The 17,817-nt window shown below is 54.8% G+C and overlaps 1 protein-coding gene across 1 annotated transcript; it reads left to right on the forward strand.

The window, feature by feature from the left end:
* Positions 1–3,903: 3,903 nt before the first annotated feature.
* KRT72 (keratin 72) lies at positions 3,904–15,117 on the forward strand. The gene is made up of 9 exons (XM_072765216.1): positions 3,904–4,365; positions 5,926–6,140; positions 8,920–8,980; positions 9,381–9,476; positions 10,133–10,297; positions 10,892–11,017; positions 13,060–13,280; positions 13,904–13,938; positions 14,626–15,117. Exons 1-9 carry the CDS (start codon positions 3,904–3,906, stop codon positions 14,814–14,816), a joined length of 1,572 nt encoding a protein of 523 aa, XP_072621317.1. The 3' UTR covers positions 14,817–15,117.
* Positions 15,118–17,817: the final 2,700 nt, after the last annotated feature.

Here is a 17,817-nt window from a genome sequence, read left to right on the forward strand (position 1 = left end):
TTTCAAAAAGCCTAAGTGAGATGTGAAACACGGAAGATCTAAGAGCCATTGGGTTTTTTGATGAACAGAAACTAAAGAGAAAAAGCCTTGGCTATTAAGAGATATTTCTACCACCCACCTTTTACACGTGGATCCAGAATATTAACACTGACCGTCTCAAAGGGCAAGTCCTGAAGTCTCAGTGGAGACGACACACAACAGAGGCTCATTCTCCATTCACAGTCGAAGGTGGATTTGGGCAGCTCCCCCACGTGGCTCTCCCAGCAGGTGTCTCACAGACCTATGTGCTTTGGTCTTCTAGCCCCGCTGCACAGGGCACATGGCCTGCAAGGTTCCTGGGACAGGGGAAAGAGAGATGAAGGAGACACACGGGCTGTTAAGTGTCTCATCCTAGAAGTGACAGATGTCGATGCCAACCCACATGCAACTGGCCAACATGGCCCCAAGCCCCAGTCGATCCCCAAAGGAGGCTGAGAAATGAGGAGGAGCACGAGGATACTTGGTAAGCCCTGGAAGTCTCTGGCACAACCTTCCTCCATGTAGGTACCCGGCATCGGTCACCAGCCGAAGACTTCTTTCCCCCGAGCAGCGCTGGGGTGACGCTGGCGCATACGCTCTGGTCCAAGCCAACAACCTCCCTTTGGCTCTAACAGTGTCACACTGGGCACAGCGCCATAGCCAAATCAGGCCGCACACCATAGTCATTAGATTTAGTTTTCCTTCATGTTTTTGAGGAGATACTGTAAGTCACATTGGGTTTGGGAATAATGGTGAAATAGAGGCAATTTGTTCCGTGTTTCTTTTTTTTTAATTTTTATTTATTTGTGATAGTCACAGAGAGAGAGAGAGAGAGAGAGAGAGAGAGAGGCAGAGACACAGGCAGAGGGAGAAGCAGGCTCCATGCAGGGAGCCCGACGTGGGATTCGATCCCGGGTCTCCAGGATCACGCCCTGGGCCAAAGGCAGGCGCCAAACCGCTGCGCCACCCAGGGATCCCTGTTCCGTGTTTCTTAAAGCACCTTCCTCGAAGCCCTGGTTCCCATAAGGTATTTGGCTAAAAAGAGAGCTGTATGGTCAAACAAAGGTTGGGACAACAATGGATTTTCTTTCTTTCTTTCTTTTTTTTTTTTTTTTTTTAATAACAGTACTTCATGTATGATATGAGAATCAGCCTCTCTCTTTTTCTCTGGTTGTTTTTTTTTCTTAAATAATTCACCTATAAAGACATTATATGCTCATACAAGAAAGTTTAGGAATATTAAAAAGTAGAAAAGAAATCTTATTTTTAATGATCCCACTTCCCAGTTACTTTCTTTGGAAAACACTGAGTTTTGTGGCCTCTTTTGGTGCAGCCTTCCTAAGCCTGGTGATGGATCTAAAAAGTACTGCAATACGGTACCCGCTTAATCTTTTTTTTCTTTTTCTTTAACACAACAGGGAATCCATCCCCACACTTTTTTTTTCTACCCGATACCTATTAATCTCCTAAGAACTAGTGTTCCAGGGTAAACGAGAGTCCGTTTAATGACTACATGTTTGCAAATCCCTGCTTAGAGGATCCATCCATCTATCCATCCATCCATCCATCCATCCATCCATCCAACCATCCTTTGCTGTTGAGCTCTGGTTTCAAAGGCCGATGTTTGTACCTTAGTCTACCAATCCAGGGGTTGCTTTTGCCCAGAACTAATGGCAGAGGTAGTCACCGGAGCCCAAGATGACACAGTAAATTGCTGTCAGAGGCAGTTGCCATGAGAATCCCTCCTCCCAGGCCTCAGCCTCCTTTTGATCTGCCCACATCCTCACACATCACACATCCAATGCCTCTGAAACCTGGATGTGCCACCTTTGTCTCCCCATAATCTGTAAGGTCAGCCTGGGGGTTCGGGAATTCCTGATTCATCCAACGAGTCAACCCCTCACAGGACGATAAAAAAAGGTCATCCTGCCTGTTCCCTGACCCTAGGCAGAAGTGGCTTGGTTCCAAAGGCATCGGTGTCTCAAATTCTTAAGAAGTTTCCAGAAAAAAAGGAGATTTCGAAAGCTCCCTTTGAGAGCCAACCCTATGTAAGTTTCTCCTGTTTCCATTTAAATGCTTTTCCACTTTTCTATTCTCAATGATCAGAGTTAATGAACTGTCTCTGGTGCTTGTGGGGGATAAAACCCTGGCTAAATGTATGGGGCATAGGAAGCAATCTCATGAAATAATGGGGACCATAACCTTGAGGTTCTTGGGGGGTCTGCTGGTCACCCAGCTTCACTGACATTGCCCCTCCCTCTCCAGAGGGAATGGGCTATAGTGTCTCCCCAAAAGCAGCATAGAGAGCCCACCCCCCTTCCCACCCAGGACATTCCAGACTCTATCTGTTCATCTGTGGCTGGCGCCAACTCTCTCCCTCACCGATGCCCCCACAGCCTTGTTCCCTGTGGGGTAAACACCTCGGCTGTTATTACGCTCTGTGATTGGTTCAGTGGGGGCTGTGTCACTCAATTACCTCCCGGTGCCACCTGGCCACCCCACGAGGGCAACAAGGGGAGCCCGGTCCCCAGGGTATAACCGAGGGCACAGCAATGAGCCTCGTCCCAAGCACCAGTCTGTTTCACACTCATCCCGAATGTCCCTGGTGCTGAGGCCGGGGCTGAGCACCGCGTGAGCAGGGAGGGAAGGGTTAATCCAGGTACCTGGTAACCTGATGGTGGAAATGGGACCCACACCCGGTGCTCAGACGGATGAGAAATACCACCTGGGTACCAGGAGAGCAGTATGGGAAAGGGCTCTTCCTGACAGAAGAGGAGAATTAAAGGCAATTTAAGTTGGAAAAAGGAAATTGGCTTAGATCACAGAAGATGCTCCTGAGCTTATTTGGAATGAAGTTTGCGGATCTAGTTCTTAATTTTTCAGACTGGAGGCGACTTCCTCGGCCCTTCTCGACTTGTTCTTAATAGTCAGTCATATTTTGATCCAGAATCAGAAATGTCAGGGCAGCAGATGCCCTGATCAGGGGTTCTTTGGATGGTATGAATCATCCTCTTCCGCAACTAAAGAAAAACAAAAAAAAAAAACCCAAACCTCATGAAAGACTGTTTTCCCAAAATTCCCTGTGCCATCTCCTCAGGCTTCCTTCTTCCCAGTTCACATCTCCCTCACTTTTATTCCAGAAATGTTTTTCTGGAGAACCCTTTTAGCTCAAAGGAACAATCCCCTCCTCCCGCAACCGTACCCCAGCTCCTGCAACCACAGCTCTCACTGGCCTTAACTCCTCAACAGACTGAGAATTCCTTGCACGTAGACCAGAAGTCTCTACCCTCTGGGACTTCCTTCCAGAACTCAGGACAGAGCCATCCCCATCCAGAAGCCACCCCCCCCCCCCCCGCCCCCATAAGCCTCCACTAACAGGCTAAGGATGTTTCTCTGGAATATGCTCCACCCCGTTCGTGTCCTCCTGAAGCAGAACTGACCGGGGCATCTGCTCCCTGGGACCACACCCCTGCACCCCTGCGGAGTGCCTGCCCCCACCCCCAGGCAGACCACTGGAAGCGCCCATCCCAAATCTTGGTGGTGATAACCCCAGTAATTGGAGGGCAGCAAGTGGAGATAAGGCGGCCAAATTATTATAATGCAGGAGGTGAGCAAAGCAAATGCAGGGTTCAGGGCCATTTTATAGGGGATTCGTGAGGAGTTTGGGGTGGGAGAGACAGAAATTTCAGGGGAGGGGTGGTAATTTCCTCAACGGAGAACCCCAGAGGCCCCACGTAGCTAATAGGTGGCCCTGACCTACAAATTAGGCTGCGTGCAGTGGGCTATTTAAGGGGCCGGGGGGAGCGAGGCAGGCCAGCAGGGCTTGCACCCCGGCCTGCACCCCGACCTGCACCCCAGCCTCGCTCAGCCCGGCCCGCCCGCAGCATGAGCCGCCCGCTGCACCTCCGGCCCGCGGGCGAGCGCCCAGCCTTCAGCGGCTGCTCGGCCGTCCTCGCGGGCAGGGGCAGCGCCAGCTCCGCGTCCCTCCGGGCCGGCGCCAAGGGCACGGCTGCCTTCGGCAGCAGGAGCCTCCTGAGCCCGGGGAGCGGCCGGCGCCTGGCCCTGGCCCCCGTGACCGGCCGGGGGGGCGCGTCCACACTGGGCCACTGCTCGGGCTCGGGGGGCGGCCGGCTGGGCGGCTTCGTGGGCACCGTGTTCGGCAGCGCCGGGCTGGGGCCTGTGTGCCCGTCTGTGTGCCCGCCTGGCGGCATCCCTCAGGTCACCGTCAATAGGAGCCTCCTGGCCCCCCTCAATGTGGAGCTGGACCCCGAGATCCAGAAGGTGCGCGCCCAGGAGCGGGAGCAGATCAAGGCCCTGAACAACAAGTTCGCCTCCTTCATCGACAAGGTGGGTCTTCCCGCATCTATTTGGCCCCCGGGGACTGGTGTGCACAGGGGTACTCGCTCTGCCCCCGACAGCTGCCGGGAAACTTGGGGGAGCTTGTTATCCCTCTGAGCCACCCTTTGCTCATCTGTAAATGGACCCAACAGCGGCTCGCACCCCACACGAGGATGGGAGGATGAATGGGATGTCTGCAAAGGGCTTGGAACCGTGCTCCCCACTCCCCCACCCCCATGATCAACAGAAGCTTCAGTTTTCCTTCCTACCCTGGGATGGGAAGGGGTGCGCCGGAGGCCGGATTGGCCTCTGAGAGCTCTCAGTATCACACAAGGAGATGGGGACACATATCCAAGAGACGAGCACCAAGGGGACACTGGCCAGGGAGTGTCCCAGGACATGATGGGTGGTGAAGGGGAGGGACTTCAAAAGTAGGAAGTGGGATGGGGATATAAGCCAGGGAGGGTCTCTAGAGGGGATGAGAAAGATGCACCAGCAAATTGAAGGGTGCAGCTGAGGGGAGAAGATTGAGAAGCAGGGCCTGTCGAGTTCCCATGTGTGCATTTAATGTACATCTGTGGGGTGGACGACAGGCAGGAATTAAAAGGGAGGATGCCTCTGGTGACTCAGAGGCACTGACCCGAAGAGTGGAGAGGACGGAAGGAATAGGCCTCCGTCTCCAAGCCGGGGCAGAAGGGCTGGGCCATGAGTCACAGGGGACATAATCCGGACAGTAGCTGGCATGACTCTGCCGGCTGCTGTCCCGAGGAGTTCTCGTATATCGGGACCCATGAGTCTGCTCCCAATCTGCCTTGCAGATGAGGAAACCAGCACAGAGGGAGGCTAAGAAACATGCAGCAGCAGACTGTGTCCCTCCCACTGTGCCGGGAGGAGGAAGTGGGGTGGTTGGAGGGGAGGGGGCAGGAGTGGAAGAAACAGAGCTGCTGCCCCAGGGGACAGGGCTCGTTTTCCTGTCCAGAGTCTGTTCCTCCCCTCACGTCCCCTTCTCTCCCTCAAGCTAGAGATAGGGAAGACGAGGAAGGCTGGCAAATAGCAGAGACTTGAAGCTCGTGAGTCCAAACGTGTGAGACCTTTAGTCAAGTATGAAGGACCCTTGTAAAGATGTGATGACCCATTTTGAAATGAAAACCGAGGAACCCAACCAACCAAGAGCAATTTAGGGTGCACATAAGAGAGAATGTGTCAACCAGCCGAGTGACTTTCCAGTGCCGTTCCCCCATCACTGTTTTTCCCCTTCTTCCCATCTCCCTTCACTCTGAAAACACCAGTATTTGTGGCAAAAGGAGCTACCTCCATCACCTAGTAACTCCTGGTGGCAGTTACAGCATTGCTTGAGCCAACTTCCTTGATTTCTTTTAGACTGAATCTTATTTCTTACCTCAGGGACCCAGATGGGCACATCCCTCTGGCTGAGTCCATTCTTGGATGAGTCTTGCTATTTCCTGCCTCCCGCCGTAGGATGACTGTGTCTGATTTCTGGGGCCTTCTCTCCACTGTTGAGAGGCAACGGCATGGGGATTCTGGGCTATGACCACCTTTGGGTCCCAGGTGCGGTTCCTGGAGCAGCAGAACCAGGTGCTGGAGACCAAGTGGAACCTGCTACAGCAGCTGGATCTGAACAACTGCAGGAAGAACCTGGAGCCTATTTATGAGGGCTACATCAGCAACCTGCGGAAGCAGCTGGAGACACAGACGGGCGACAGGGTGAGGCTGGACTCGGAACTGAGGAGCATGCAGGATTTGGTGGAGGACTATAAGAAGAGGTGAGTGGAGAGGCAGAGAATCTGCCCCTGGAGGGTCTCGATTACAGATGAGGTTGATTTGGAGCTCCATTTTTGCCTTCTTGGATCCTTTGCTGGTAACATTTGCTATTTCCTTTCCCATGGGGGAAGCAGGGAGATCCAGGTGGGTTGAGACTTAGGAAGAGAAAAGATCTACCCAGAGTGGTGCCCTGAATTGTCTAGGAAGTGGTGTGCCCAACTTTTAACATTGGAAATGGAGAAACGGGGCCAAGAGAGTTGTCTCAAAACCAGATGGACAACCCAGATGGCTTTGTAGCTCCTGCTGCATGAGGTTTTCCATGGGAGTACCTAGGACGTGAGCCATCACTTCAATCCCAGAACAAATCCTAAAGCTAAGCAAATAGAAGTTTTAAAAACGTCTTTCATGGGGAGGCATATCTGTGCTGCTGAATCCCACCATTAAAGAGAATGATTGAAAATCTATTTGGAACCAGAAATAATTTCTCCCAAGTTTAGGCCAGTGAGGAGAGTGTGACACACCCCAGCCCAGTGTGATCTGATATTTTTGGAAGTTTGCTTCCAGGTGCCAGGATTTCTAGGGAAAGAGGACTTCTTCCACAATTCATGGGGATGGAGACAGAGCTGAGCCACTTCTCTTGCTCCATGTTCAATCCGTCTGTCCATCTCTATTCTGAAATATCCCCAAATGGAACTTTGCCCTGAGTCCACGGAGTCCTGAGGGAGAAGATGGCATGGTCTCTGACCTCCGGAAGCACCCAGATTGCGGAGATAGGCTTAAAGGTCACTTTCAGAGAGCCTCCAAGAAGTAGAAACGAATACAGTGTGAATTGAGATTGAGTGGAATTAAGGTGGAAATTGCAGCCCAGTGGGGATTTGAGCAGAAATCTGGAAAAAAAGAGGGGATTTCCAGGCAGAGCCCAGATGTCCAGGTCAGCGGCCTCCAAAGGCCATGCTTCCTCTGGGCTTTTCAAGGTGGGAAGGCCAGGTGTTCTGGAATTACCACTCAGTTGAGTTGACCATGGGTGAGCCTCTTGACCCTCTGTGGACTTCAATTTTAATATTTATAAAATTCAGATACCGACCCCTGCCTTGCCACCAAAGGAGCTGTTGAGAGGGTAATGCTGATCGTAATGTATTAACGGCTCTTAAAAGAACCAAAGTGCTAGACAAATCTAAGGCATTGCTTCTCTGAGGTGATTGGGATCCTAGCCTCACTATTAACTAGCTCTGTGATCTTGGAAAAGTCTTTGCCTCACTTATAAAATTGAGAGATAATAATGATGGAATCTACTTGGTAGGGTTGCTGTGGGATGAAATGGAATAAGGAAATGAACTGGGAGCTCTTATAAAATCCACCTAGCGGTAAAGGAAAGCCGTCGTGTACAATAGGTTATTGGAAGCATTCAAGATTAACGTGACGTAGATTTGAGATAATTAATAAATTGTGTCCTAAGGCAAAAAAAAAAAAATCAACATGCACTTTGTTACAGTTTGACTTTTAATTGTGCATCATAATATATGTTGTAAATCATACTTTTTTTTTATAAAGTACTATTTAAAAGTACTATTATAAGGCCAATAGCACTATAAAATGCATTGTTTTTCTTTATAAATGTATATGTTTGTGTATGCTCTGGTGTTTGGTCTCTAGAGGTAAATAATGAAAAATCATGACCAATGAATGTCAATAATTTGATAGCTATCATGACCAAGCTTCTTCTGCGTCTTTTATGAAATAGAAAGGTAGGCGAAAAACTAGTCTACAGCTGGCAAATGCTCTTATTTGTTGATAGGAGGAATAAAAATGGAATAGTTTCTTAGATAATAGGAGGTAATAATAAATTATAACAGAAACAAGCCTATCACAACAGAATCTAATACAAAGATATGTTCGGTTATCTTTTAAATAACACACTGGAATCTGAGATAAATCATCAGCTGTTTTCTGTGTGGTCTCAGTGTAACCAACAAAATCCGACAGTCTCAGGAAATGTTCCAGTCGCATTTTTAAAATAACCCACTTCGCTACCCCGTCCCGTCATCCAACAAGGCTTTTCCCCCTTGGCAGCCAGTGGCATGCCTCGGGAAGGAGGAAGAAGCTGAAAAGCACAGCTCACGTTAAAGGAAATGGAAAGCGGCCACCTGCCAGCACTAATGATTTCTTCCCAGGCTCTATTTAATTTCCTGTAATACAGCCTTTGATGATGGTCAGGGGTAGAACAGTGAGGTCTGTAAGCGATCGGTGCTCCCGTCTCCCAGTCTACAATGTACCTGCATGAGGAACGTCCCAGCCCTTTCCCAAACATCCTATTTCTAAGACCTAGCTTCACCCAGGACAGAAATAGGTCTAAAAAATGAGTAAAACATAAAACTGGAAGGTGGGAATAGCATTTTTTTAGTGCCTGGGAGGTTGTGCACCCTGGGCTAACGCACCGTACTAACGTGGGGTTGGCACCGTACTAACGTGTGTCTTTCTGCTGTCACAAGGGAGGGGTAGTCGTGAAAGGGAGGAGAGATGGAGGACGCATCACAGGTGCACCCGGGGCAGGTGCCTTGTAGGGTAGGTTACGTGTGAACCCAGGAGCTGCGCATGGATTCCTTTGAACCTATTCCTGGCAAGCCTCCTTTTGTGCGTGTCCCGGGGGCACATGAACCCCAGCTGGTAGGCCACCGCCATGCAGCTCTTGGCCCGGAGGTGCACTGACTCCTAAGTGAGCATTTGCACAACTGAATTATCCCAGTGGATAATTATCCCACCTCCTTTCTTTTGCCGACATAGGTACGAGGTGGAGATCAACAGACGCACAGCTGCTGAGAATGAGTTCGTGGTGCTCAAGAAGGTAAGACGGGGAGCAGGGGGCTCTCTGAGTCCGTGACTCAGTGAGGGTGGTAGGCTGAGGAGGGGGATCCCGTGGGTCACTCAGTCCCTTGGGCAGGGTTGACTGGGCTCTAATTTCCTAGCTCCTCTGTCTCAGTCCTCTTGCCTGGGATGCAGGCCGTTCCCAGAATCTGCCTGCTTAGAACCCGGACATTCGCCACACTGCTGGTGTGGCCACTGCCCTGCACAGCGCGTGGTTTGCAACCTGCCAGCAGGTTATGGTGTCAGCAGGTGTCAGCAACCTGCCACCCCTGTGAGGCACGGGGCGGGGGCAGTGGGGAGAGTAGGGAACCCGAGGCTCCTTGTGGCAGGGCGGGCAGGCAGGCGGGAGAAGGCAGCGGGCTCTTCTCCGTGTCCCCCAGGATGTGGACGCCGCCTACATGAACAAGGTGGAGCTCCAGGCCAAGGTGGACTCCCTGACAGATGAGATCAAGTTCTTCAAGTGCCTCTACGAAGGGGTAAGGATTTCACTGAGCTCTCCTGTGTGGTCTGCTCCTCTCACGAGAGGCTTCTGGCCCTCGCCCTGCGTGGACGTACAGACCAAAGGTTGGCAGCTCAGTGCAGCTGACATTTGCTGAGCGAATAAGGTGGGCTTTGAGGAGGCCCTGATAAGAGGGGGAATAGTTTCTGTCCCCCAGGAGGCCACGTTGGGTAGGGAAACGACCTATGGATGAGCCCTGGGAGAGCAGAGAGGGGTGTCGTGAGTTGTGCTTGGGCTGCCAGGGAAGGAGGAGGAAGATCTTAGGAGATCTCCTCCTGAGGCAGCAGGACGAGTGGCCTGAGCCATGTCAGGTGTGGGGGCTGCAGAAGGAAAGGTTGTTGGCAGCTCCCGGAGGGCTCTGCGTGCCGCCCGGGGAGCTCAGGCTTGACTTTCTGGCTTCAGGGTGGCAGCTGCTGTGAGCGTGGCAGGGGTGGGAGCAGTCCTGGTGCATGACGGAGAGGGCAGTCCCAGCCCAGTGCCATCACCTCCCCCCAGCATGGCTGGTGCACCTGGGCTCTGCTGAAGGCGGAATTCAAACACCCAGGAAGGGCTGCGGGGCGTCTGCCAGGGAGGGAAGACGTGCTCCCCTCGCAGAGGTCCCTGACTGGCTCCACGTCCCTAACTGTCCTCCAGGAGATCGCTCAGATGCAGTCCCACATCAGCGACACCTCCGTCATCCTGTCCATGGACAACAACCGGGACCTGGACCTGGACAGCATCATCGACGAGGTCCGCGCCCAGTACGAGGAGATCGCCCTGAAGAGCAAGGCCGAGGCCGAGGCGCTGTACCAGACCAAGGTGGGCCGTGTGCCGGGTGTGCCGAGGTCCAGCGGCTGCCCCTGCCATTCTCTCCTCGTGCGTGCGTGTGCTTGTGCGTGTGTCGGGCTGGGTTAAGACCTCCTTTGTCTTGGAGTCGGGCCTTGTGGAAATGCCTCCTTCTGGTCCAGGGAGGTCAACCACAGTCTTGACATGTGTTGGGGGCATATATGGGCTTAGCCCTCGCCCCGCGGTAGCCCGTGCTGATAGCAGAGGCCACACTAGCCACAACCCTGGGAAGACACGGACACTGTTTCCGTGGATAATCAATGCATCGATCTTGGTTCTTCTTCGTGTTTCCCACTGTGTCAAAATGAGGACAGGAAATTCGAACTCCATCAAGGCTTTCACATTTGTGGGCCTGAGGGTCCTTCTGAGCTGGGTCAGGGCCTTCCCGTCCAGAAGGAAAGGGCAGTGGGCATCCTCCCTCCCCTCCCTCTCTCCTCCCTGTGTCTTTGCTGCTCAGGCAGCGAGAACGGCAGATGGCCCCCTCCTCGTCCCCATGTTCGACACCCGTAAGAGGTGAATGAATTCCCAACCGATCTGTGCTCCTCTTCTCTCGTCCCCCAACCACAGATCCAAGAGCTGCAGGTCACAGCGGGCCGGCACGGGGATGACCTCAAACTCACCAAGGCCGAGATCTCAGAGCTCAACCGCCTAATCCAGAGGATCCGCTCCGAGATAGGGAACGTGAAGAAGCAGGTGGGTTCCATGAAATGAGTCGGCTAGCAGGGTTTGCTGAGCACCAAAGGTATGAGGCTAAATACGGAACAAGGACGGGACACGGTCCCTCCTTAGCGCATTGATAATCCGTGAGGAGAGAATGGCCTGAACCCACATAGAAGGACGAATTACCCCACCCACTGTGCAGCATGTTCCCTAAGGGCCGTTGGAGTCCCCGATGGCCAGAGCGGAATGAAGACCCCAGTGGGGGTCCCTGCAGGAGTTGGGATGGGTGGGCGGGAAGGAGAGGGGAAGGGGTCCCCGTGCAGGAGCAGACGGGAGCAGTGGGTCCCAGGAGGACACTGCGTGGCGTGTGTGCAGGGAGCAGAAGCTCCGTGATGGGCGGGGTGGTGGTCAGTAGGACACCCCCTGGTAGGACGGGCTGAGTACGGGCACACACACACACACACACACACACACACACACACCCTCTCCTCCGGGCACCAGGCTCCTGACAGTGGAAAGAGAAAAGGCCACATCCAATAAGCAGTCATGGTGTTTTTATTTAATCAAGTTCTGCATAAATGAAAGAAAACCACAAGGTGTTTGAGGCTGCCCTCAGGACCTGATTATGATATTTTATCTGATAAAACGCAGCGTGTTCACCGTTGGATGAGTTTATTACTGGAAAGTGACTTCGCGATTATGATGCCACCAGGGAGGTCAGGGAAGGTGACCTTCCTGCGGAGCCAGCGTGTGGGGGGCCACTCTCGGTGCTTGGTCCCCATCACAGCTCCCCTTGGGGCCCGTCGGCCACGATGCTCTCCTGCCTTCTGGCCTTTCCACCCAAAAGCCCATGGTTTCAGCTGCAGACCCTTTGGCATTTGATGACCCTGGGATCCATGTGATAATTGTTTAATCCGGGGACACCCAGATTTCATGCCTTCTCCCCTCATGCCACATTCACAAGACCCAGGAGTCTCCCCAGCTCACCCTGCAGGACCTCAGTCTCTGAAAAGGAGCAGACCACAGTTTGATAGATCTCAGGTCACGGAGTGTATTGCCACCCCCGAACGACTCGACCTCCACCGTCATGCGGACAGGACATGGTCTGCAGAGGCCGGGCAGCTGGGTCCTAGGCGTCTCTGCTGACCTGTGAGCCACTCCTCCAGAACACTACGGGTGTTTGCATGACTGGGGGCCTGCCCGGCAGAGGCGGTGGCATCGGCTAACAGCAGCCTAGAATTCTCTCTGGTCTCAGGATAAGCTGCTCTCCTTGGGGGTGAAGCAGATTTGACTCCAGGGGAAGGGGACACAGCAGAAAGGAGACGCCAGATATTCAGATCCCACTAGCACCTGGGCCAGGTGATGGGAAAGCACACCCACGAGTAAAAGACTCAAGAACCCCCGGCAGCTTTCCCGTGGGCACGGCACAGAGGTGGCTTTGTACTGCAAGTGGCCTTCCCACCTGACGCAGGTGTCTCCGAGCTGGTGAGACCTGCTGTTAACAAAAGTACCTCTTGAGGGCCTTGCCCCGTAGCATGATCCTCTGTGGAACTTTGGAGGCCACACTGAACCCAGCAGGTTTACTGGACAGAAATTTTATTAATAGGAGCTTTATTGGTTCCCCCTCCGTCTCTCTCTCTCTCTTTTTTATTTTCTTTATGATTTAAGGATTTCCCAAGACGACCTCTACACTGTGGGACAGGATTAAGCCAGCTGCCCCAAGACTGCTCAGGGGGTGGGGGGGGGGCAGGGTGACATTAGAATCTTGCAGCCAGTGTTGCTGACCAGGAGGGAGAGGATCGGGGCCACGTGCCCAGGAGGCTCACCTTCTCGGTGCCCTCCTCGTCCCTCCCAAGGTGGGGAAGGCCACCACCATCATGCACCAACCAGTACATGACTGGAGGGGAACTGTGCCTGGAATGAGGAGAAGGACGGGTTCACCTCTAGGGATGTCCAAAGGTGGAGAAAGTAGGAGGACCTCAAAGTATCTACTCTCAGTCAGGACCAAATAAGAGGAGGTCATCTGCGCAGGATCTCGGAACTGCGTTCAGACTCAACGTGCATTTGCCCCTCAGTGCGCCAACCTGGAGACGGCCATCGCCGACGCCGAGCAGCGGGGCGACTGTGCCCTGAAGGACGCCCGGGCCAAGCTGGACGAGCTGGAGGCCGCCCTGCACCAGGCCAAGGAGGAGCTGGCCCGGCTCCTGCGCGAGTACCAGGAGCTCCTGAGCACGAAGCTGGCCCTGGACATGGAGATCGCGACCTACCGCAAGCTGCTGGAGGGCGAGGAGTGCAGGTGGGGGGCGCGGCGGGGGTGGGGGGGCAGGTCTCCTCCATCTGGAGCGGTTCTCTCTGTCTCTCTGTGCTTTAGCAGGAGGACTGAAGGCAAACGGTCTGGTCCGGTCAGGTCCCACTGGGTAAAGCCTTAGAGGGAATAGGTTTGATACGGTGCAACAGTGAAGACCAAAGTTAGACGGCAGGAAGGACTGAGTTGTGTAAATCCCACCGAGGAGGTGGGAGAGGAAAGATTAACCTCAGCAGCTTCTGGAAAACAGAGCCTCCCTGTTGGAGGCTTTGGAGTTGCGTGCTTGATGGTGTTGGCGGGGAGGGGCAAGGTGGTTTCCAGGAGACCAGCCGGCCAAGTGGAGCTCATTCTGGCAAAGCCTGGGGCCTGGCCAGCAGGTGAGCTCGTTCCTCTTAATTGCGTGAGGCCACTGGCATAGCAGAGGCCGGCAGGGACATGAGGACCCCACCCAGCAGATGACCCAGGGCCACTCAGATGGATGGAGAAGCCAGCCTTCCCAGCAGGGGGTGTGGGAGGAGGGGAGGCTGGGTGCGGTGCCGGGGGCACGTCCTCAGGGGCACACGTCTGTGACGTTGCTTCACGGGGGGTTACCTGCTCCTCCTCTCTCTCCCCAGGATGTCTGGTGAACATCCCAGCTCCGTGAGCATCTGTAAGTACCTGCAGGGCCTGGGTCTGCGCTCGGTCTGAGCCTCCGAGGCCATGAGACCAGAGAGGGTTCAGGGGAGACTCAGGGGCACTGGGAGGGAGCCGGCTTTAGTTCCCAGGGAGAAGCGGTGATGGAGAAAAATAATATGGTGAAATACAAAAGCACAGGAAACCCCACGGTGTGTGGTCCAGAAGCCTCTTGTGAGAATGAGGCTTACTGGCCGTGTTGTGTTTCTCTTGGGGCCAGGCCAAAACAAAGCTGTCGCAGTGAGGGGGCCTGGGGTGCGGTGGGTTGGGGGGGCCTGAGGCCCTGATGGTGGAAGCAGATGGAAAAGCTAGAGAAGGAGCAGGGGGTGGGGGTGCTGCCCCAGGAGAGGTGGGGCGAGGCCCAAGCCCCTTCCGTGGGGGCAGCGCCCGGGCCTCCCTCAAGGACCTTTGTCCCGTGGGGGACGTTCACCAAGAGCTCGTGGAGGCGCAAAGCCTGATGCAGGTGGAGGGACGCAGACTCAGGCAAGGGGTCAGGTGCATGTGGCCAAGTACCTGAGAAAGGCCGGTGCTGCCCGCAACCTCTTAGCACACTGCAAGTACCCACCGGAGGGAATCGGTCCCCACGGGGAGGGGGCGATCGAGGGAGGGGCCCCGATGCCCCGGAAGGCCCGCAGCCCCGTCCTGTCTTCTCCCGCCGTCCCAGCTGTCATCAGCAACACTGGCGCGGGGGCAGGAGGCACCGGCTTCAGCGTGGGCTTTGGCGCCTCGAGCAGTTTCAGCTTCAAACCTGCGGCCGTGGACGTCAAGACCAAAGGCGGCTGCGGCAGCGAGTTCAAGGATCCCGGGCCCAAGGGCTCAGGCGGCAGCTGCGCAGCCAGGAAGGCCTCGAGGTGAAGCGCGGGGCAGGCCGCGGGGGCCCTGTGCGTGCAAAGCCGCAGAGCCCATGCGCCCCCACCCCAGCCCGTCCGGGCCCCCACCCTGCCCGCCCCATCCCCTGCCCCGTGGTCCGTGGCGGTGCCCGCTCCGACCCAGGAAGGCCAATCACCTCCTCCGTGGCCTCCCGGGGCAGAGAGAACACACCCCCAAGCGTGACCCCCTCTACCCCCCGTCTTTCCTGGGCCTCTGCAGCCAGGGGCGCCCCTTCGGGTCATGTCCACTTCTCCGCTTCTCCTGCAATAAACGACCAGTGCCGGGATTCCCGGTGTCCAGTGTGCTTCCCGGATGTCGGCAGCCACGGTGCCCCTCTACACCTTCTCCATCTAATCCTTGCTTCCCTCCGGGTCTCTGGCCCGGGCGCGGGTCTCTGCCATCCGGCTCTGGCCTGGTGGGTGCCCGTGAGGGTGGTGGGCAGCTGAGATTTGCTGCTGACGCACCTCTGGGAGGCCCCGTGCTTCCAGGCCACGCAGTGCAAGGCGGGCATCCTCGCGTGGCAGTGAGAGGGGATCCCGGCCACGCGTAGGAGCTTCGGTGTGTCTCCTCCCTTTGGGTCCCCTAAGTGCCCACAGTCCCACACTATTTCCAGGGCGGTCAGCTGCCCTTTTTCCTTCCCTCCCCACTCTCCTGCCAACCCACTGTCACCCTGCTGCCCCACAAGGGCCCCTGCTCTCTTCTTCCAGCCAATTCTTTTCCACCCCAGAGTTGGAGGCCAACATGCACATATGCTTATGGATGCGTCCGTACCTGCTGCGTGTATACAGTAGGAGCGCAGCAAACCAGTCTTCGGTTGTTCAGACACTGGGAATAGCAGAGAAAACAAACAGGCACAGACTCTGCTATTTTATTTTATTTTATTTTATTTTATTTTATTTTATTTATTTTTTTTAAATTTTTATTTATGATAGTCACAGAGAGAGAGAGAGAGAGGCAGAGACACAGGCAGAGGGAGAAGCAGGCTCCATGCACCGGGAGCCCCATGTGGGATTCGATCCCGGGTCTCCAGGATCGCGCCCTGGGCCAAAGGCAGGCGCCAAACCGCTGCGCCACCCAGGGATCCCTATTTTATTTTTTTTTAAGATTTTATTTATCGATTCATGAGAGACACAGAGAGAGGCAGAGACACAGGCAGAGGGAGAAGCAGGCTCCCTGCAGGGAGCCCGATGTGGGGCTCGATCCTGGGTCTCCAGGATCACAACCTGAGCCGAAGCCTGACGCTCAACCACTGAGCCCCCTGGGTGCCCCCAGACTCTGTTCTCATAGAACTTACTGTCCGTGGGGAGAATAAAAATAAGCAACTAATAAAGAAACCTAGAACACGCGGTCAAGCAGTTAGTTACTGCCAGGAAGAGAAGTTAGGTGGGGAAGAAGGGTGCTCTCTGAGGTGCGCGCGGGTTTCCGCAAGTGTGTTTGTGCTCCCCAGAAACCGTTTGCACAGTTGGCTTGAGCAAGGTGCTAAAGAGGAGCATCCTCAAGGGTGAGACCACCTTCCAAGGATGAGCCTCATTCGAGGGGGGCATTCGAGGCGCCGTGACCCTCCCTCCTCCACTGCGTCCCTAGTCTACCCCTCCAGTCTTTCTTCCAGCGGGCCGGGACTTTCACTCCCAAGGACCTATGCAAATAGGATTTTTCACTTACAGGGGCCCATGCCCTGTTTACTAAAAGTGGGCTCACCCTTTGTGGCCTGGCTGAAATGCCACCTCCCATGCTCATGGTTCTTTGGGTCCCTCCAGGTGGGCTCCAGCAAAGTCATTGAGCATTAAGGGAGAGGAAGCCTCAGAGCTGGTGGCCTGACAGTTCTCTCCGTCCTCCCATTTTATGGGCCAGCAAGCAGAGGCCTGGATGGTTCAGTTCAGCGCTCTGCTCGAGCTCACAGCCCCACACACCCACAGCCCCGGTCCCGAGTCTGCATTATCTTCGGGGCTGTGTTTTCCTGGTGTCATGGCAGTGGCACACACTCCTGTCTGCTCATCCCACCCCCCCCTCAATCCCCTGTTCCAGGATCCCCAGTCTGGCTCACAGCACTCAGTATGCATTTGCTGCAAGAATGTGGGGCTTAGTCTAGCCCATGGCTGGGAAGAAGGAGCTTGGGGTGTATACCTGTGCCCCGATGGCTTACGAGTGACGAAACACATTTGTGTTAATAAATTTGAGCTTTATATACATCCGAGTGTAAGCAGTTTCTATAATTTATCAACCAAACCGGAACGCCGGTTCCGGGCACATGCCAAACTGGATCCTCAGATGACAGGCAAAAGCCAGGACTGTCTCGGGCGAATGGCCCGCCTGCTAGCGTGCTGGCTGAGTGTCACACGCTTGGCCCCCAATCCCGGCTCTTCTAGTGGCTGGCCGTGGCCTAGAGCGAGATCCTGCCCTTGCACAATAGGATCGATGCGAGCTGGTCCAGGCACTGCCCTCGGCACTAAGTCTTCTGCGCCCTTTATGTCTGGCAACTCCGTGGATTCTTCCAACGCGGTTAGGAGGTGCAGCTGTACTACTGCAGTCGCCCTAAGGAGACTACGGGGGCTCCGAGGGGTAAAACAAACACCTGACGCCCCGCAGGGAAGGATACCCTTGGGGGCTGACCCACAGCCCCACGGCCGAGCCCAAACTCCAGACAGGACCCCTCGCTGCCGACAAGCTTCTCATCGTGGCGGAGGCCTGAGGATATGGAGGGGTGAAGTAGTGGTGCCTGCGATTCGGGGTGTAGCCGACAGATGTTTGTTAGTCGTCCTCGTAATGATCACGATTAACGTGGGTTCAGGGGCCTTCGTTGCCGGCGGTGTGCTGGCTCGGGACCCGCTGCTTCTCAGCAGGACTGGGCGCCCGGGGGCCCGCCCGGGAGGGGCTGAGGGCAGGATGGAGGGCCCTGGGTCTTCCCACGAAACACGCTCCCCTCTGTGCTCCTCCACCGAGCTTTACTGTTGTCTTCCCTGTTTGAGGAAAGCATCCTAGGACCCTG

This window comes from Vulpes vulpes, chromosome 8, assembly GCF_048418805.1.
Source record: "Vulpes vulpes isolate BD-2025 chromosome 8, VulVul3, whole genome shotgun sequence".
NCBI classification, from domain to species: Eukaryota; Metazoa; Chordata; class Mammalia; order Carnivora; family Canidae; genus Vulpes; species Vulpes vulpes.